General features: G+C 50.3%; 1 protein-coding gene across 1 annotated transcript in view; it reads right to left on the reverse strand.

Annotated features, from left to right (window-relative positions):
* Positions 1–21,585, reverse strand: part of ABCA2 (ATP binding cassette subfamily A member 2) — a 120,778-nt gene extending 99,193 nt beyond the window's left edge. The window contains exon 1 of the mRNA XM_063936251.1: positions 21,165–21,585. Within this exon, the coding sequence (XP_063792321.1) occupies positions 21,165–21,230 (66 nt within the window). The 5' untranslated portion in view covers positions 21,231–21,585. The remainder of the gene's footprint in view (positions 1–21,164) is intronic.
* Between the last annotated feature and the right edge of the window lie 791 nt (positions 21,586–22,376).

Below are 22,376 nucleotides of genomic sequence, written 5' to 3' on the forward strand. Positions count from 1 at the left end.
ACATGGTTTTGCCCAACTGCTAAAAATAATCCTGCTGCGATCAACTTGGAATTACCCCCTGTATATCAGTGTAACCGCCGGCACCGCATCACGGCTGCCATGAGATTTTTTTGCCCCGTTACTAAGTAACCATTGCATTTCACACCGCTGGCCACAGCATGACGCAACGCTGACCACAGCATGACGCAACGCTGACCACAGCATGACGCAACGCTGACCACAGCATTACACACCACAGAAGGCAAAGTGGCCATGCCATTTTGGAGGGTGGCTGCAGCACTTTGGTAGGTCTGGGCTTCGGTAATTTGTTACCTGGCCCTCACATTAAATGCCCCTGCACAGCATTATCACCAACCATGTACACAGAGTGGAGGCAGCCATCTTTTGTGTGGCTAGAAGTCAGCCATAGTTTTACTTGGAGCAAGTGACATCGTTGGGAGGAGAGCAATTTGCGTGAGATTTAATAAACCTTCTAAACAGGAGAAGTGGAGGTGTTGCCCACAGCAACCAATCAGATTCCAGCTATCATTTTATAGCATGTACTAGAAAAATGACGTGGAATCTGATTGGTTGCTATGGGCAATATCTCCACTTCTCCTCTTAGAAAGGTTTGATAAATCTCCCCCTTGGTCTCAATGCCATCACTGGCTTTTGGTGAACTGAATGAAAGCCCACAAAAATGTTTGCCCTTATGCAGTGGTGGCACCAGTGTCGGTTGCATCTGGTGCTACCAAGAGATCCTTCGCGCACACGTCTGAAAAGGGTGTGCGGCTTCACGTAAAGTGGGTGTGGCCTCACAGAAGCCCCGCTGACATCGTTAAAGGGGGTGTGGCTTTGTGGGGAAGCCCCCCAATTACCTCACTCCAGGGGCGTGCAGGCTTCCCCAGAGACTCTGCTACTTCTCAGTAACGGGAGCCGAGTGCTGCAGGTTAATGTCACACTGCAACAACCGGCTCCTGTGGAGGAGTCGGCATTTTGGTGTCACCCATTGGAAGGGTGACACCTGTGAGCGGCCTGCACCCCCCCTCTTGGCGCCACTGCATGAGCAACCAATTGCATCATGGGATATTACCTACTACGAAAAATAACCAATCATGTCAGATCTCCTGTATTGGGACAATAAAATGCAGTTAGATATCCAAATATAAGACAAAGGGGGTGATTCAGGCCTGATCGCTCGCTAGCGTTTTTTGCAGCGCTGCGATCAGGTCAGAACTGCGCATGCACCGCAATGCACAGGCGCGTCGAACAGGTACAAAGCGGATCGTTGCTGTGCGATGGGTTTTACGAAGTATCCATTCACACAGCCGATCGCAAGGTGATTGACAGGAAGAGGACGTCTATAGGTGTCAACTGACCGTTTTCAGGGAGTGGTTGGAAAAACGCAGGCGTGTCCAAGCGTTTGCAGGGCGGGTGTCTGACGTCAATTCCGGGCCCGGACAGGCTGAAGTGATCGCAGCGGCTGAGTAAGTCCTGAGCTACTCAGAAAATGCACAAACTGTTTTTGTACCGCTCGGCTGCACAGGCGTTCGCACACTTGCAAAGTGAAAATACACTCCCCTATAGGCGGCGACTATCTGTTCGCAGCGCTGCAAAAAATAGCTAGCGAGCGATCAGGTCTGAATTAGGCCCAAAGTTCTGACATAGTTATCTGCTCCAGTTGCGCCAAACAGTCCCTCTCTGCGCACCAGGTCCCGGCCGACTCAGCCGCGCCGAGCATCTTATTCGCACAAATAAAACAAGTGGAAGCGACAAAACGACTTAGCCAGATGCACTGATCAATATGATGTGCGACATTTGTGTATGTGTGCGACTGAGTCTGAATCTGTATACGTAGTGCTGCGTTGCAGCAGCCGCAGCTTTTTATCACGCCAAGTTCCATTGTGCTTCAATACCTGCACGTGTTTAAAACAAATTCCTGTGTGGTTGAAGTCACAGTCCAGAGTCTCTAGTACACCAAGAGTGGTGTTTCTCTGCATCTGCGATACGAATGCGATAAGAAAATGTTGCTGCGCTACACTACTCAGTGCTGCTCAGTTATGTTGGGAGTCTCTCGCCATATGGCGTATTGAGGCTAGGTGTATAAGGACACATTTGTGCATCAATACCTGCAGCTTACTTTAAATACTGTCAGCCAATTGCACCAAAGCAGCTCGGAGCTGAGAGATCATAGCTTAGAGATCGCGCCATGCAACTAGTTACAAGAATTTCCCGGAATTGACATTGCCACGTGCTTGTAATCCTGACTGAACTGGAATCCCTGGGCAGTTGTTCCAAAACATCATTTGTTTTAAAAACAGCATAACCTAGTGTCTTCTGGGTAAAACATGCAGGTTTCTTTCTCTTACACTCATCACTGGTCATCTGAAAGGGAAAAAAAGTGCACGCCATGCACCTGCTTTACATAGGAAGGAAAAGAAAATGCAAAACTTGCTGTGTGAAAGCACTGGGGCTGAATGTGGCTTCAGGTAGACACTAATAACGCTCTCACTTATACACGGCGCTGATGTGAACGACGTACAGCTCACGCATGGAATATTAAGCTGGCCAGACATCCAGTAATGAACCTCATATCACAGAGCATCGACTGGATCTTTATCAGGGACATAGGTAAATTTACTTAGAAGACAACAGGAATTGGCCAAAGCCTGAGGTCAACTTCAAAGTGCACCAACGAAACCAGAAGCGACCTATCAGGGAGACTATAGACAACACCTTGGCCAATCTCGCCATCTAGGCGAGCGTGCGATAGGGTGACAGTGTGTCTATGGCCACCATGAGATGTAGGGCCTAACTCACAGATGTACAAAAACCGGATGGTTTACGTACACTGCACACGTGCAGATGTTGTTCTGCAAGACCGCAGGCAGTGCCCCCTAAGCCGCGTGTGATTGACATGCTGCGGAGGTTTGGGGGCTTGGAAGGGGCGGCGACGGGCAGTGTACTGAAAAAACAGCGGCGCATTGTACCGATGCAGCTTCACTGGCCCGGAAGCGTGAAAACACCGGCCGCCCTGAATAACCTGAGGGTTACTCAGATGACCAATGTTCACGTAGACTGATCCGATGCCAAGTATTTGGAAGCAGCAGTGGATCACAAAAGCTGGCAGCGGGCATCTTCATACTCAAGCCGCCGCCTGCTGCCTTTACATATTCCAGCGCAACCACTGCGTACAAAGACCCACGGCATCCATCGCTCAATCTGCCCGGTAGAGCGGTCTCTGGGGGTTATTCTGAGTTGCTCGCTAGCTATTTTTTGCAATGCTGCGATCAGAAAGTCGCCGCCTATGGGGGAGTGTATTTTAGCTTTGCAAGTGTGTGAACGCATGTGCAGCCGAGCGGTACAAAAACATTTTGTGCAGTTTCTGAGTAGGTCTGGACTTACTCAGCCCTTGCGATCACTTCAGTCTTTTTGGTCCCGGAATTGACGTCAGACAGCCGCCCTGCAAAAGCATGGATACGCCTGCGTTTTTCCAAACACTCCCAGAAAACGGTCAGTTGCCACCCACAAACGCCCTCTTTCTGTCAATCTTCTTGCGATCGGCTGTGCGAATGGATTCTTCGTTAAACCCATCGCCCAGCACCGATTCGCTTTGTACCCGTGCGACGCGCCGCACAGTTTTGCCGAGTTTTGACCTGATCGCAGAGCTGCAAAAAATAGCTAGCGTGCGATCAACTCGGAATGACCCCCTCTGTGGCTTGAGATGGAGGTTCATGGTGGGTATTCTGATGGTCCAATATCAACTTACATGGTCGCGGACCCCATAGCGGTTCCCCAGTGCCAGGTAACAGGAAAGTTCTAATAACCACAGCAACGTTCCAGCTACATAATGTACTCTATCTGAAATAGCTATTTGCGTAAGCACAAACATCTACATTCTACCACCTGTCATGGCATGGTAATTGTCTGTCTGGTACAAGTAAATAGTACAAACTCCCCTACAATGGAAGTCTTGCAGAAGCAGGCTGTGAAATCGGCTGCCCTGTGGGTGATAGGAAATCTGAAAGGTGGAGCGGAGATTTAGTGTCGGACTGGTACGTCTCTCCGGCATACAGCAGCCACAGCTGACATTTGAAAATAATTTCCTGGGACGGGTTAAATGCACTTCCCCAGAAGCAAACACGTAATGCCCTGAGGTAATTCTTATACTACACTGCGGTACTTCTTACACTACACTGCGGTACTTCTTACACATGTGTACTAATCTGGGCTACAATGTAAGATGCGTGCTCATCTTCAGTAAATAGTACCTTCTACACACGATAAATAGTGATCTGTATTAAACGAGAAGTTACATGTTGTCGTTATTCCTTAAAACCAGGGACTGTCTCTGATAATAGGAGGCAGTTTCCAACAACACAGACATACCAGGGATGTTTAACAAAAAAAAAAAGACACACGGCAAGTTATATGCAAATATAAAAACCAATACATAAGGTCACGGTTGGTGCAACGGTGGTTATTCTCACAGCTCTTTACATTTATTTCATTTGTGTTAGTAACGCACCTGAAATGCAGAATACTAATGCCAGTGTGCTTGTAGCCTCATACAGGAGCAGGGGGGCACAACACAGCAACACATTTATGGGCTGTCAGAGGCACAGGGAGAGATGTGTCAAGCCTTATGGGGGAATTCAATTAAATTTTTTGGCCAGCATTATGCAATAAACACCTGATGGAGCTTTTCAGTTGTTTCGACTATTGCGCATTACCAGTTAGCGCGCCAAAACAGCAGACGTTTCGCCGATTTCTGCTCAGCACCTCAGGAGGCAGCGAGCAGAAACCGCCCAAGCGGCAAACTGCTGAATAGCTGTCGTTGGGGGCGCCCATTACTTCAGATGCCCAAAGCAGCCAATCAGTGGCTGACTGTCATTTTAAAGGACGTGCCAGATAAATGACAGAAGATGGTTGGCTGCCATGGGTAACGTCTCCACTTTCTCTCTCTCTCTGAGGCTTGATACATCTCCCCCCATGGTGATAAAGCTTACACTCAGGCTGCATTATTGCCGTTACCGCCACGCGAGTGGCCTAACTGCCTGGCCAAATAACGGGGGACAACTTCTATCAGAACAGTCCCTTCTGCATTTTCTCCTCAGAGAATTCACAGACCCGATACAGGTGATAATGAGGGCAAAATGGCCGCCTATCAATGCTGAATATAATAAGAATTTACTTACCGATAATTCTATTTCTCGGAGTCCGTAGTGGATGCTGGGGTTCCTGAAAGGACCATGGGGAATAGCGGCTCCGCAGGAGACAGGGCACAAAAGTAAAGCTTTCCGATCAGGTGGTGTGCACTGGCTCCTCCCCCTATGACCCTCCTCCAAGCCAGTTAGGTACTGTGCCCGGACGAGCGTACACAATAAGGGAGGAATTTTGAATCCCGGGTAAGACTCATACCAGCCACACCAATCACACCGTACAACTTGTGATCAAAACCAGTTAACAGTATGATAACAGAGGAGCCTCTGAAAGATGGCTTCCTAACAATAACCCGAATTAGTTAACAATAACTATGTACAATTATTGCAGATAATCCGCACTTGGGATGGGCGCCCAGCATCCACTACGGACTCCGAGAAATAGAATTATCGGTAAGTAAATTCTTATTTTCTCTATCGTCCTAGTGGATGCTGGGGTTCCTGAAAGGACCATGGGGATTATACCAAAGCTCCCAAACGGGCGGGAGAGTGCGGATGACTCTGCAGCACCGAATGAGAGAACTCCAGGTCCTCCTTAGCCAGAGTATCAAATTTGTAAAATTTTACAAACGTGTTCTCCCCTGACCACGTAGCTGCTCGGCAAAGTTGTAATGCCGAGACCCCTCGGGCAGCCGCCCAAGATGAGCCCACCTTCCTTGTGGAGTGGGCCTTTACAGATTTAGGCTGTGGCAGGCCTGCCACAGAATGTGCAAGTTGGATTGTGCTACAGATCCAACGAGCAATCGTCTGCTTAGACGCAGGAGCACCCATCTTGTTGGGTGCATACAATATAAACAACGAGTCAGATTTTCTGACTCCAGCTGTCCTTGCAATATATATTTTTAATGCTCTGACAACGTCCAGTAACTTGGAGTCCTCCAAGTCACTTGTAGCCGCAGGCACTACAATAGGCTGGTTCAGATGAAATGCTGACACCACCTTAGGGAGAAAATGCGGACGAGTCCGCAGTTCTGCCCTGTCCGAATGGAAAATCAGATATGGGCTTTTGTAAGATAAAGCTGCCAGTTCTGACACTCTCCTGGCCGAAGCCAGGGCTAGTAACATGGTCACTTTCCATGTGAGATATTTTAAATCCACCTTTTTTAGTGGTTCAAACCAATGAGATTTTAGAAATTCCAAAACCACATTGAGATCCCACGGTGCCACTGGAGGCACCACAGGAGGCTGTATATGCAGCACTCCCTTAACAAAAGTCTGGACTTCAGGAACTGAAGCCAATTCTTTTTGAAAGAAAATCGACAGGGCCGAAATTTGAACCTTAATAGATCCCAATTTGAGACCCATAGACAATCCTGATTGCAGGAAATGTAGGAATCGACCCAGTTGAAATTCCTCCGTCGGAGCACTCCGATCCTCGCACCACGCAACATATCTTCGCCAAATGCGGTGATAGTGTTGCACGGTTACTTCCTTCCTTGCTTTAATCAAAGTAGGAATGACTTCTTCCGGCATGCCTTTTTCCTTTAGGATCCGGCGTTCAACCGCCATGCCGTCAAACGCAGCCGCGGTAAGTCTTGAAACAGACAGGGACCCTGCTGAAGCAAGTCCCTCCTTAGAGGTAGAGGCCACGGATCTTCCGTGATCATCTCTTGAAGTTCCGGGTACCAAGTCCTTCTTGGCCAATCCGGAACCACTAGTATCGTTCTTACGCCTCTTTGCCGTATAATTCTCAATACTTTTGGTATGAGAGGCAGAGGAGGAAACACATACACCGACTGGTACACCCAAGGCGTTACCAGCGCGTCCACAGCTATTGCCTGCGGATCTCTTGACCTGGCGCAATACCTGTCCAGTTTTTTGTTGAGGCGAGACGCCATCATGTCCACCATTTGTCTTTCCCAACGGGTTACCAGCATGTGGAAGACTTCCGGATGAAGTCCCCACTCTCCCGGGTGAAGGTCGTGTCTGCTGAGGAAGTCTGCTTCCCAGTTGTCCACTCCCGGGATGAACACTGCTGACAGTGCTATCACATGATTCTCTGCCCAGCGAAGAATCCTTGCAGCTTCTGCCATTGCACTCCTGCTTCTTGTGCCGCCCTGTCTGTTCACATGGGCGACTGCCGTGATGTTGTCCGACTGGATCAACACCGGTTTTCCTTGAAGCAGAGGTTCTGCCTGGCTTAGAGCATTGTAGATTGCTCTTAGTTCCAGAATGTTTATGTGAAGAGACGTTTCCAGGCTCGTCCACACTCCCTGGAAGTTTCTTCCTTGTGTGACTGCTCCCCAGCCTCTCAGGCTGGCGTCCGTGGTCACCAGGATCCAATCCTGTATGCCGAATCTGCGGCCCTCCAATAGATGAGCACTCTGCAACCACCACAGAAGAGATACCCTTGTCCTTGGAGACAGGGTTATCCGCTGGTGCATCTGAAGATGCGACCCTGACCATTTGTCTAACAGATCCCTCTGGAAAATTCGTGCATGGAATCTGCCGAATGGAATTGCTTCGTAAGAAGCCACCATTTTTCCCAGGACTCTTGTGCATTGATGTACAGACACCTTTCCTGGTTTTAGGAGGTTCCTGACAAGCTCGGACAACTCCTTGGCTTTTTCCTCCGGGAGAAAAACCTTTTTCTGAACCGTGTCCAGAATCATCCCTAGGAACAGCAGACGAGTTGTCGGCATTAACTGGGATTTTGGAATATTCAGAATCCAGCCGTGCTGTTTTAGCACTTCTTGAGACAGTGCTAATCCCCTCTCTAGCTGTTCTCTGGACCTTGCCCTTATTAGGAGATCGTCCAAGTATGGGATAATTAATACGCCTTTTCTTTGAAGAAGAATCATCATCTCGGCCATTACCTTTGTAAAGACCCGAGGTGCCGTGGACAATCCGAACGGCAGCGTCTGAAACTGATAGTGACAGTTTTGTACAACGAACCTGAGGTACCCCTGGTGTGAGGGGTAAATTGGAACGTGGAGGTACGCATCCTTGATGTCCAAGGACACCATAAAGTCCCCTTCTTCCAGGTTCGCTATCACTGCTCTGAGTGACTCCATTTTGAACTTGAACTTCTTTATGTACAGGTTCAAGGACTTCAGATTTAGAATAGGTCTTACCGAGCCGTCCGGCTTCGGTACCACAAATAGAGTGGAATAATACCCCTTTCCCTGTTGTAGAAGAGGTACCTTGACTATCACCTGCTGAGAGTACAGCTTGTGAATGGCTTCCAAAACCGTCTCCCTTTCGGAGGGGGACGTTGGTAAAGCAGACTTCAGGAAACGGCGAGGCGGATCTGTCTCTAGTTCCAACCTGTACCCCTGAGATATTATCTGCAGGATCCAGGGATCTACCTGCGAGTGAGCCCACTGCGCGCTGAAATGCTTGAGACGACCGCCCACCGCCCCCGAGTCCGCTTGAGAAGCCCCAGCGTCATGCTGAGGCTTTTGTAGAAGTGGGGGAGGGCTTCTGTTCCTGGGAAGGAGCTGCCTGTTGCTGTCTCTTCCCCCTTCCTCTGCCTCGTGGCAGATATGAATATCCCTTTGCTCTCTTGTTTTTAAAGGAACGAAAGGACTGCGGTTGAAAAGTCGGTGTCTTTTTCTGTTGGGGAGTAGCTTGAGGTAAAAAGGTGGATTTCCCGGCTGTAGCCGTGGCCACCAAATCTGATAGACCGACTCCAAATAACTCCTCCCCTTTATACGGCAAAACTTCCATATGCCGTTTTGAGTCCGCATCGCCTGACCACTGTCGCGTCCATAAACTTCTTCTGGCCGAAATGGACATAGCACTTACCCGTGATGCCAGTGTGCAGATATCCCTCTGTGCATCACGCATATAAAGAAATGCATCCTTTATTTGCTCTAAAGACAGTAAAACATTGTCCCTATCCAGGGTATCAATATTTTCAATCAGGGACTCTGACCAAACTACTCCAGCACTGCACATCCAGGCTGACGCTATAGCTGGTCGTAGTATAACACCTGTATGTGTGTATATACTTTTTTGGATATTTTCCATCCTCCTATCTGTTGGATCTTTAAGTGCGGCCGTCTCAGGAGAGGGTAACGCCACTTGTTTAGATAAGCGTGTGAGCGCCTTATCCACCCTAGGAGGTGTTTCCCAGCGCGCCCTAACCTCTGACGGGAAAGGGTATAAAGCTAATAACTTCTTTGAAATTAGCATCTTTTTATCGGGGGCAACCCACGCTTCATCACATACATCATTTAGTTCTTCTGATTCAGGAAAAACTATAGGTAGTTTTTTCACACCCCACATAATACCCTGTTTAGTGGTACCAGTAGTATCAGCTAAATGTAACGCCTCCTTCATTGCCAAAATCATATAACGTGTGGCCCTACTGGAAAATACGGTTGATTCGTCACCGTCGCCACTGGAATCAGTGCCTGTGTCTGGGTCTGTGTCGACCGACTGAGGCAAAGGGCGTTTTACAGCCCCTGACGGTGTTTGAGGCGCCTGGACAGGCACTAACTGATTGTCCGGCCGTCTCATGTCGACAAACGACTGCTTTAGCGTGTTGACACTATCCCGTAATTCCATAAATAAAGGCATCCATTCTGGTGTCGACCCCCTAGGAGGTGACATCCCCATATTTGGCAATTGCTCCGCCTCCACACCAATATCGTCCTCATACATGTCGACACACACGTACCGACACACAGCAGACACACAGGGAATGCTCTTAACGAAGACAGGACCCCACTAGCCCTTTGGGGAGACAGAGGGAGAGTTTGCCAGCACACACCAAAAGCGCTATATATGACAGGGATAGCCTTATAATAAGTGCTCCTGTATAGCTGCTTTTATAATATAATTTTTGCCACTATTTTGCCCCCCCTCTCTTGTTTTACCCTGTTTCTGTAGTGCAGTGCAGGGGAGAGACCTGGGAGCCGTCCTGACCAGCGGAGCTGTGTAAGGAAAATGGCGCTGTGTGCTGAGGAGATAGGCCCCGCCCCTTTTCCGGCGGGCTCGTCTCCCGCTCTTTAGTGTATTCTGGCAGGGGTTAAATATCTCCATATAGCCCCGGAGGCTATATGTGAGGTATTTTTTAGCCAAATAGGTTTTCATTTGCCTCCCAGGGCGCTCCCCTCCCAGCGCCCTGCACCCTCAGTGACTGCCGTGTGAAGTGTGCTGAGAGGAAAATGGCGCACAGCTGCAGTGCTGTGCGCTACCTTTAGAAGACTGAGGAGTCTTCTGCCGCCGATTCTGGACCTCTTCATGTTTCAGCATCTGCAAGGGGGCCGGCGGCGAGGCTCCGGTGACCATCCAGGCTGTACCTGTGATCGTCCCTCTGGAGCTGATGTCCAGTAGCCAAGAAGCCAATCCATCCTGCACGCAGGTGAGTTCACTTCTTCTCCCCTAAGTCCCTCGTTGCAGTGATCCTGTTGCCAGCAGGACTCACTGTAAAATAAAAAACCTAAGCTAAACTTTCTCTAAGCAGCTCTTTAGGAGAGCCACCTAGATTGCACCCTTCTCGGCCGGGCACAAAAATCTAACTGGCTTGGAGGAGGGTCATAGGGGGAGGAGCCAGTGCACACCACCTGATCGGAAAGCTTTACTTTTGTGCCCTGTCTCCTGCGGAGCCGCTATTCCCCATGGTCCTTTCAGGAACCCCAGCATCCACTAGGACGATAGAGAAATAGGGGCTGTTAACCAGCGTGAGCAGTATTTAGTCATTTACTGCCTGCAGCGTGGGAAGTATATAAACTACAGGTCATAAGCAGGGAAAGCATATGAAAGGCGGCCTCTGCCTGAGATTCCTGTATTGTATGCTGCTGATGGTATATAGACGGACAAGAGCACAGACATATATATACAGAAGCGGAATGCAGAGAGAAAGATGTGCAGATAGTTATATACACAATATAACATGAGGCTCAGTGATCGCTTACGGACAGCATCACACAATACACAGTCCATTCATATGTCCAGCATCAGCTGCAGAGCCTCAGTGCCAACACTTTCCTATATTTCTCTGACGTCCTAGTGGATGCTGGGAACTCCGTAAGGACCATGGGGATTAGACGGGCTCCGCAGGAGACTGGGCACTCTAAAAGAAAGATTAGGTACTATCTGGTGTGCACTGGCTCCTCCCTCTATACCCCTCCTCCAGACCTCAGTTAGAATCTGTGCCCGGCCAGAGCTGGATGCACCTAGTGGGCTCTCCTGAGCTTGCTAGAAAAGAAAGTATTTGTTAGGTTTTTTATTTTCAGTGAGATCTGCTGGCAACAGACTCACTGCTACGTGGGACTGAGGGGAGAGAAGCAAACCTACCTGCGTGCAGCTAGCTTGTGCTTCTTAGGCTACTGGACACCATTAGCTCCAGAGGGTTCGAACACAGGGCCTGACCTCGATCGTCCGTTCCCGGAGCCGCGCCGCCGTCCCCCTTGCAGAGCCAGAAGACAGAAGAGAACGACGAAAACGGCGGCTGAAGACTCCTGTCTTCATTAAGGTAGCGCACAGCACTGCAGCTGTGCGCCATTGCTCCCACAGCACACCACACACTCCGGTCACTGTAGGGTGCAGGGCGCTGGGGGGGCGCCCTGGGCAGCAATTATAATATCTTTTGGCACAAATTATACACATAATACAGTCTGGCACTGTAGATGTGTGCAGACCCCCGCCATTAATTCACACAAAACGTGGGACAGAAGCCCGCCGCTGAGGGGGCAGAGCCTTCTTCCTCAGCACACCAGCGCCATTTTCCCTTCACAGCTCCGCTGGAAGCAGCTCCCCAGGCTCTCCCCTGCAGTATCTGGATACAAGAAGGGTAAAAAAGAGAGGGGGGGCACTTAAATTTAGGCGCAAATAAGATAAGTAAGCAGCTATTGGGAAAAATCACTTATTATAGTGTACATCCCTGTGTTATATAGCGCTGTGGTGTGTGCTGGCATACTCTCTCTCTGTCTCCCCAAAGGACTTTGTGGGGTCCTGTCCTCAGTCAGAGCATTCCCTGTGTGTGTGCGGTGTGTCGGTACGGCTGTGTCGACATGTTTGATGAGGAGGGTTACGTGGAGGCGGAGCAGGGGCAGATTAGTGTGGTGTCGCCCCCGACGGGGGCCGACACCTGATTGGATGGATATGTGGAAGGTCTTAACCAACAGTGTCAACTCCTTACATAAAAGGTTCGATGACGCAGCAGCCTTGGGACAGCCGGGGTCTCAGCCCGCGCCTGCCCAGGCGACTCAGAGGCAGTCAGGGGCTCATAAACGCCCTCTGGCTCAGATGGTAGACACAGATGTCGACACGGAGTCTGACTCCAGTGTAGATGAGGATGAGACAAATGTACAGTCTACAAAGGCCATCCGATGCATGATTACTGCAATGAAAGATGTATTGCACATTTCTGACGTTAACCCGGTTACCACCAAGAGGGGTATTATGTTTGGGGAGAAAAAGCAGCCAGTGACTTTCCCCCCATCTGATGAATTAAATGATTTGTGTGAAGAAGCGTGGAGTTCCCCTGATAAGAAACTAGTGATTCTAAGAGGTTACTGATGGCGTACCCTTTGCCGCCAACGGATAGGTTACGTTGGGAAACATCCCCTAGGGTGGACAAGGCGCTCACACGCTTATCTAAAAGGGTGGCACTGCCATCTCAGGATACGGCCGCCCTAAAGGATCCTGCGGATAGAAAGCAGGAAGCTATCCTGAAGTCTGTGTATACACACTCTGGTACTCTACTGAGACCTGCTATTGCTTCAGCCTGGATGTGTAGTGCTGCAGCAGCATGGACTGATACCCTGTCAGACAACATTGATTCCCTCGACAGGGATACTATTTTGCTAACCATGGAACATATAAAAGACGTCGTCTTATATATGCGGGATGCCCAGAGGGACATTTGCCTGCTGGCATCTAGAATTAATGCAATGTCCGTTTCTGCCAGGAGAGTATTATGGACTCGGCAGTGGACAGGTGATGCTGATTCTAAAAAACACATGGAGGTTTTGCCTTATAAGGGTGAGGAATTGTTCGGGGACGGTCTCTCGGACCTCGTATCCACAGCAACAGCTGGGAAGTCGACTTTTTTACCTCAGGTTCCCTCACAGCCTAAGAAAGCACCGTGTTATCAAATGCAGTCCTTTCGGCCTCAGAAAGGCAAGCGGGTCAGAGGCGCATCCTTTCTGGCCAGACGCAGGGGTAGAGGAAAGAAGCTGCACCAGGCAGCCAGTTCACAGGAACAAAAATCCTCCCCTGCTTCCACTGAGTCCACCGCATGACGTTGGGGCTCCACTGGCGGAGCCAGGTGCGGTGGGGGCGCGTCTCCGAAACTTCAGCAACCAGTGGGTTCGCTCACAAGTGGATCTCTGGGCTGTACAAATTGTATCTCAGGGATACAAGCTGGAGTTCGAGGCGACTCCCCCTCGCCGTTACCTCAAATCAGCCTTGCCAGCTCCTCCCAGGGAAAGGGAGTTAGTACTGGCGGCAATTCACAAGCTGTACCTCCAGCAGGTGATAATCAAGGTCCCCCTCCTTCAACAGGGCAGGGGTTACTATTCCACAAAGTTTGTGGTACCGAAACCGGACGGTTCGGTGAGACCCATTCTAAATTTAAAATCCTTGAACACTTATATAAAGAAGTTCAAGTTCAAAATGGAATCGCTCAGGGCGGTTATTGCAAGCCTGGAAGAGGGGGATTTTATGGTGTCGCTGGACATCAAGGATGCTTACTTGCATGTCCCCATTTACCCACCTCACCAGGAGTACCTCAGGTTTGTGGTACAGGATTGTCATTACCAATTCCAGACGTTGCCGTTTGGTCTCTCCACGGCTCCGAGAATATTTACCAAGGTAATGGCCGAAATGATGATACTCCTTCGAAGAAAGGGAGTTATAATTATCCCGTACTTGGACGATCTCCTCATAAAGGCGAGGTCCAAAGAGCAGTTGTTGGTCAGCGTAGCATTCTCTCAGGAAGTGTTGCAACGGCACGGCTGGATTCTGAATATCCCAAAGTCGCAGCTGATTCCTACGACGCGTCTGCTTTTCCTGGGAATGATTCTGGACACAGAACAGAAGAAGGTGTTTCTCCCGGAGGAGAAGGCCCAGGAATTGTCATCTCTGGTCAGGGACCTCCTGAAACCAAAACAGGTGTCGGTGCATCACTGCACGCGAGTCCTGGGAAAAATGGTGGCTTCTTGCGAAGCAATTCCCTTTGGCAGGTTCCATGCAAGGAACTTTCAGTGGGATCTGTTGGACAAATGGTCCGGATCGCATCTTCAGATGCATCGGTTGATCACCCTGTCCCCAAGGGCCAGGGTGTCTCTGCTGTGGTGGCTGCAGAGTGCTCATCTTCTCAAGGGACGCAGGTTCGGCATACAGGACTGGGTCCTGGTGACCACGGATGCAAGCCTCCGAGGATGGGGGGCAGTCACTCAGGGAAGAAACTTTCAAGGACAGTGGTCAAGTCTGGAGACTTCTCTACACATAAATATATTGGAACTAAGGGCCATCTACAACGCCCTGAGTCAAGCAGAGCCCCTGCTTCAAAACCAATCAGTACTGATTCAGTCAGACAACATCACGGCGGTCGCCCATGTAAACCGCCAGGGCGGCACAAGAAGCAGGATGGCAATGGCAGAAGCCACAAGGATTCTTCGATGGGCGGAGAATCACGTGCTAGCACTGTCAGCAGTGTTCATTCCGGGAGTGGACAACTGGGAAGCAGACTTCCTCAGCAGGCACGACCTCCACCCGGGAGAGTGGGGACTTCATCAAGAAGTGTTCACACAGATTGTAAATCGTTGGGAACTGCCACAGGTGGACATGATGGCGTCCCGCCTCAACAAAAAGCTAAAAAAATATTGCGCCAGGTCACGGGACCCTCAGGCGATAGCTGTGGACGCACTAGTGACACCGTGGGTGTACCAGTCGGTTTATGTGTTCCCTCTTCTTCCTCTCATACCCAAGGTACTGAGGATAGTAAGTAAGAGAGGAGTAAGAACGATACTCATCGTTCCGGATTGGCCAAGAAGAACTTGGTACCCAGAACTACAAGAAATGGGTCAGGGGTGACTATGGGCCTAAAATTGGGGTCCATAAAGGTCCAGATTTCGGCCCTATCTATTTTCTTTCAAAAAGAACTGGCTTCACTGCCTGAAGTTCAGACGTTTGTTAAGGGAGTGCTGCATATTCAGCCCCCTTTTGTGCCTCCAGTGGCACCTTGGGATCTTAACATTGTGTTGGATTTCCTGAAATCACACTGGTTTGAGCCATTTAAGACCGTGGAGCTAAAGTATCTCACATGGAAGGTGGTCATGCTGTTGGCCTTAGCTTCAGCTAGGCGTGTGTCAGAATTGGCGGCTTTGTCATGTAAAAGACCATATCTGATCTTTCATATGGACAGGGCAGAGTTGAGGACTCGTCCCCAATTTCTCCCTAAGGTGGTATCAGCGTTTCATTTGAACCAGCCTATTGTGGTGCCTGCGGCTACTCGGGACTTGGAGGACTCCAGGTTACTTGATGTAGTCAGGGCTTTGAAAATCTATGTAGCCAGGACGGCTGGAGTCAGGAAAACTGACTCGCTGTTTATCCTGCATGCACCCAACAAACTGGGTGCTCCGGCTTCAAAGCAAACTATTGCGCGCTGGATCTGTAACACGATTCAGCAAGCTCATTCTGCGGCAGGGTTACCGCATCCTAAATCAGTAAAAGCCCATTCCACAAGGAAGGTGGGCTCTTCTTGGGCGGCTGCCCGAGGGGTCTCGGCTTTACAGCTTTGCCGAGCTGCTACTTGGTCGGGTTCAAACACATTTGCTAAGTTCTACAAGTTTGATACCCTGGCTGAGGAGGACCTTGCCGTTGCTCATTCGGTGCTGCAGAGTCATCCGCACTCTCCCGCCCGTTTGGGAGCTTTGGTATAATCCCCATGATCCTTACGGAGTTCCCAGCATCCACTAGGACGTCAGAGAAAATAAGAATTTACTCACCGGTAATTCTATTTCTCGTAGTCCGTAGTGGATGCTGGGCGCCCGTCCCAAGTGCGGACTCTCTGCAATACATGTATATAGTTATTGCTTAACTAAAGGGTTATTGTTATGAGCCATCTGTTGAATGAGGCTCAGTTGTTGTTCATACTGTTAACTGGGTATGGTTATCACAAGTTGTACGGTGTGATTGGTGTGGCTGGTATGAGTCTTACCCTGGATTCCAAATCCTTCCTTGTTGTGTCAGCTCTTCCGGGCACAGTTTCCTTAACTGAGGTCTGGAGGAGGGGCATAGAGTGAGGAGCCAGTGCACACCAGTTAGTACCTAATCTTTCTTTTAGAGTGCCCAGTCTCCTGCGGAGCCCGTCTATTCCCCATGGTCCTTGCGGAGTTCCCAGCATCCACTACGGACTACGAGAAATAGAATTACCGGTGAGTAAATTCTTATTTTCCTGTACCCCATATATTACTAGAACCCCTCTCCACCCCTTCCTCAACCCACCCACACAGACAGACAGACTGATGCAGGCCACACAGGTAAGAGACAGAGCCAGAGATCACACAGGTAAGAGACAGAGCAGGAGATCACACAGGTAAGAGACAGAGCCGGAGATCACACAGGTAAGAGACAGAGCAGGAGATCACACAGGTAAGAGACAGAGCAGGAGATCACACAGGTAAGAGACAGAGCAGGAGATCACACAGGTAAGAGACAGAGCAGGAGATCACACAGGTAAGAGACAGAGCAGGAGATCACACAGGTAAGAGACAGCAGGAGATCACACAGGTAAGAGACAGAGCAGGAGATCACACAGGTAAGAGACAGAGCAGGAGATCACACAGGTAAGAGACCGAGCAGGAGATCACACAGGTAAGAGACCGAGCAGGAGATCACACAGGTAAGAGACCGAGCAGGAGATCACACAGGTAAGAGACAGCAGGAGATCACACAGGTAAGAGACAGAGCAGGAGATCACACAGGTAAGAGACAGAGCAGGAGATCACACAGGTAAGAGACAGAGCAGGAGATCACACAGGTAAGAGACAGAGCAGGAGATCACACAGGTAAGAGACAGAGCAGGAGATCACACAGGTAAGAGACAGAGCAGGAGATCACACAGGTAAGAGACAGCAGGAGATCACACAGGTAAGAGACAGCAGGAGATCACACAGGTAAGAGACAGCAGGAGATCACACAGGTAAGAGACCGAGCAGGAGATCACACAGGTAAGAGACCGAGCAGGAGATCACACAGGTAAGAGACAGCAGGAGATCACACAGGTAAGAGACCGAGCAGGAGATCACACAGGTAAGAGACCGAGCAGGAGATCACACAGGTAAGAGACAGCAGGAGATCACACAGGTAAGAGACAGAGCAGGAGATCACACAGGTAAGAGACAGAGCAGGAGATCACACAGGTAAGAGACAGAGCAGGAGATCACACAGGTAAGAGACAGAGCAGGAGATCACACAGGTAAGAGACAGAGCAGGAGATCACACAGGTAAGAGACAGCAGGAGATCACACAGGTAAGAGACAGAGCAGGAGATCACACAGGTAAGAGACAGAGCAGGAGATCACACAGGTAAGAGACAGAGCAGGAGATCACACAGGTAAGAGACAGCAGGAGATCACACAGGTAAGAGACAGAGCAGGAGATCACACAGGTAAGAGACAGCAGGAGATCACACAGGTAAGAGACAGAGCAGGAGATCACACAGGTAAGAGACAGCAGGAGATCACACAGGTAAGAGACAGAGCAGGAGATCACACAGGTAAGAGACAGCAGGAGATCACACAGATAAGAGACAGAGCAGGAGATCACACAGGTAAGAGACAGAGCAGGAGATCACACAGGTAAGAGACAGCAGGAGATCACACAGGTAAGAGACAGCAGGAGATCACACAGGTAAGAGACAGAGCAGGAGATCACACAGGTAAGAGACAGCAGGAGATCACACAGGTAAGAGACAGAGCAGGAGATCACACAGGTAAGAGACAGCAGGAGATCACACAGGTAAGAGACAGCAGGAGATCACACAGGTAAGAGACAGAGCAGGAGATCACACAGGTAAGAGACAGCAGGAGATCACACAGGTAAGAGACAGCAGGAGATCACACAGGTAAGAGACAGCAGGAGATCACACAGGTAAGAGACTCTCTGTTCAGGGCAGGGTCACGTATTGGCAGTACACTAGTGAAATACAGCTTGTAGTCAAAGCAGGAATATGCAGATAATAGACATCAGAGAAGGAGAGGTGAGCAGCAGACAACACAGGAAAGAGACAGCTGGGATGGAGCAGAGAGAGGCAGGTAACACAGGTACAGTAAGAGACAGCTATGATGGAACAGTGAGAGGCAGATAACACAGGTAAAGTAAGAGACAGCTGGAACTGAGAGAGCCAGATAAGACAGGTACAGTATAAGACAGCTGGGATGGAACAGAGCTGCAGATACTGTAACACAGGTAAGAGACAGCAGGGATGGAACAGTGTTGCAGATAACACAAGTAAGAGACAGCTGGAATGGAAAAGAGCTGCAGAAAATAACACAGGTAAGAGACCGCAGGGATGGAACAGAGGGCACCAGGTTACGCAGATAAGAGACAGCAAGGGTGGAACAGAGAGTGCCAGATTACACAGGTAAGAGACAGCAGGGGCGAAGTAGAGAGTACCAGGTTACACAGGTAAGAGACAGCAGGGGTGAAGTAGAGAGTGCAAGGTTACACAGGTAAGAGACAGCAGGGATTGAACAGAGGGCGCCAGGTTACGCAGATAAGAGACAGCAAGGGTGGAACATTGAGTGCCAGGTTACACAGGTAAGAGACAGCAAGAGTGGAACAGAGAGTGCCAGGTTACACAGGTAAGAGACAGCAAGGGTGGAACATTGAGTGCCAGGTTACACAGGTAAGAGACAGCAAGAGTGGAACAGAGAGTACCAGGTTACACAGGTAAGAGACAGCAAGAGTGGAACAGAGAGTGCCAGGTTACACAGGTAAGAGACAGCAAGAGTGGAACAGAGAGTGCCAGGTTACACGGGTAAGAGACAGCAAGAGTGGAACAGAGAGTGCCAGGTTACACGGGTAAGAGACAGCAGGGGTGAAGTAGAGTGTGCCAGGTTACACGGGTAAGAGACAGCAGTGGTGAAGTAGAGAGAGCCAGGTTACACAGGTAAGAGACAGCAGGGATGGAACAGAGGGCGCCAGGTTACGCAGATAAGAGACAGCAAGTGTGGAACATTGAGTGCCAGGTTACACAGCTAAGAGACAGCAAGAGTGGAACAGAGAGTACCAGGTTACACAGGTAAGAGACAGCAAGAGTGGAACAGAGAGTGCCAGGTTACACAGGTAAGAGACAGCAAGAATGGAACAGAGAGTACCAGGTTACACAGGTAAGAGACAGCAAGAATGGAACAGAGAGTACCAGGTTACACAGGTAAGAGACAGCAAGAGTGGAACAGAGAGTGCCAGGTTACACAGGTAAGAGACAGCAAGAGTGGAACAGAGAGTGCCAGGTTACACGGGTAAGAGACAGCAAGAGTGGAACAGAGAGTGCCAGGTTACACGGGTAAGAGACAGCAGGGGTGAAGTAGAGTGTGCCAGGTTACACGGGTAAGAGACAGCAGTGGTGAAGTAGAGAGTGCCAGGTTACACAGGTAAGAGACAGCAGGGATGGAACAGAGGGCGCCAGGTTACGCAGATAAGAGACAGCAAGTGTGGAACATTGAGTGCCAGGTTACACAGGTAAGAGACAGCAAGAGTGGAACAGAGAGTGCCAGGTTACACAGGTAAGAGACAGCAAGAGTGGAACAGAGAGTGCCAGGTTACACAGGTAAGAGACAGCAAGAGTGGAACAGAGAGTGCCAGGTTACACAGGTAAGAGACAGCAAGAGTGGAACAGAGAGTGCCAGGTTACACAGGTAAGAGACAGCAAGAGTGGAACAGAGAGTACCAGGTTACACAGGTAAGAGACAGCAAGAGTGGAACAGAGAGTGCCAGGTTACACAGGTAAGAGACAGCAAGAGTGGAACAGAGTGCCAGGTTACACGGGTAAGAGACAGCAGGGGTGAAGTAGAGAGTGCCAGGTTACACGGGTAAGAGACAGCAGGGGTGAAGTAGAGAGCACCAGGTTACACGGGTAAGAGACAGCAGGGGTGAAGTAGAGAGTGCCAGGTTACACGGGTAAGAGACAGCAGGGGTGAAGTAGAGAGTACCAGGTTACACGGGTAAGAGACAGCAGGGTTGAAGCAGAGAGCGCCAGGTTACACGGGTAAGAGACAGCGAGGATGAAGCAGAGAGCGCCAGGTTACACGGGTAAGAGACAGCGAGGATGAAGCAGAGAGCGCCAGGTTACACGGGTAAGAGACAGCGAGGATGAAGCAGAGAGCGCCAGGTTACATAGGTAAGAGACAGCGAGGATGAAGCAGAGAACGCCAGGTTACACAGGTAAGAGACAGCGAGGATGAAGCAGAGAGCGCCAGGTTACACGGGTAAGAGACAGCGAGGATGAAGCAGAGAGCGCCAGGTTACATAGGTAAGAGACAGCGAGGATGAAGCAGAGAACGCCAGGTTACACAGGTAAGAGACAGCGAGGATGAAGCAGAGAGCGCCAGGTTACACGGGTAAGAGACAGCGAGGATGAAGCAGAGAGCGCCAGGTTACATAGGTAAGAGACAGCGAGGATGAAGCAGAGAACGCCAGGTTACACAGGTAAGAGACAGCGAGGATGAAGCAGAGAGCGCCAGGTTACACAAGAGACAGCCAGCATGAGAAGGACAGCCAGTGACAGATACACGCAGGCAGGTGGGAGACAAGATGGCAGGTAGTGAGAACCAGGTCAGTGAGATGCTGGAAGCTCCTGGCTGTGCCCTGTTGCTGCTGGTGACATTTATCACCTTCTCCCAGGAGCCACCCAGCAGCCTCCTGTCACTGACACAGCCACCACAGACATAGCAGCGCAGGAATGTGCCACCCAGCCTGAACCAAGGCCCTGCCACACTCACATTAACCCATCCTGTGCCAGGTGGCATTAACCCTTTCAGCCTGCACCCTGCTGGTACTCACCGGGCCTCTCCTCTTCAGGGTGACATTTTTCCAGAGCAGGAGATGCAGCTGGTGCAGGAAACCCATGGTCGGTGGTCTCCTGTCAGCTCCCGGGTTTTCCCCCTGATCCTTACAGCAGAAGCTTATGTAAACAGGGGGGAAGATGCAGAATTCCCATCCATGGTGCTGACAGCAGATACATTGTCTCACCCAGTGTACCCAGTCCCCACCAAGGCTGTGCAGAACATAGGGCAGCAATGGATAGGGAGAAAGCCTGTGCTGGATCCCAGAGCCCCCTCTCTGCGCTGATCCGCACTGACCAGCACTCAGCCCAGTTCTGTGGTCTGGACTCTGGACAGGGATCAGCTGTGTTTTCCTATGTGCTGCTGCTGCTGCTGCTCTGCTGCTGCTGCCTCCTCCTCCTCCTATGCTGCTGCTGCTGCCTCCTCCTCCTCCTATGCTGCTGCTGCTGCTGCTGCCTCCTCCTCCTCTTCTGCTGCTGCTGCTGCATACAGCTACATCCCCTGCCAGTCTCTCCTGGCCCAGCCCACTGTTAAAGGGACAGTCACGTGATATCCCTGCACAGCAAAATGATCCAACTCGTACCTATAATGCACCAACATGCAGAACCAGATACTTATTATTAACAGTTGCTTATGTAGCGCCAGCATATACCATTGCGCTTTACAATTGGGTAATAACAGACAGAGGAAGACGGAGGAGGGCCACCATTATGAAAGCATGATAATGGCCAGCTGCAACGCCGTCAGCTACAAATCAAAGTGATGCTTTGCAAAATAGGCCTTTGACTATTACCCCAGGCCTGTGTGACCCTTTATTCATCCCTGATGACGGCTTCAGTATGATTTACCTGTGGACGGGATGCCGGCTGCCAATATCCCGACAGCGGCATCCCACCCTCCAGAATACCAGCGCTAGGGCGGGATCTCGAGGGGCGGTATGGCCGTCGCAACATTTTCCCGACACTTTCTCTAGTGCGCACATTCAAAACACCAGGCAAATAGCCACCACGCTGTTTTCCCGTGATTATTTGTGCGCTTGCTGCCGCCAATGGGGGATCGGAGAGGCGAGTATTGAAAAATGGGTGTGGCGTGTGCGGTGTGGCCCCCCTGGACCATTATAAATACGCCAGTGTGTCAAAACCATTTTCTCTGACGTCCTAGTGGATGCTGGGAACTCCGTAAGGACCATGGGGAATAGCGGCTCCGCAGG

The sequence above is a fragment of the Pseudophryne corroboree genome, chromosome 8 (assembly GCF_028390025.1).
Source record: "Pseudophryne corroboree isolate aPseCor3 chromosome 8, aPseCor3.hap2, whole genome shotgun sequence".
Lineage (NCBI taxonomy): Eukaryota > Metazoa > Chordata > Amphibia > Anura > Myobatrachidae > Pseudophryne > Pseudophryne corroboree.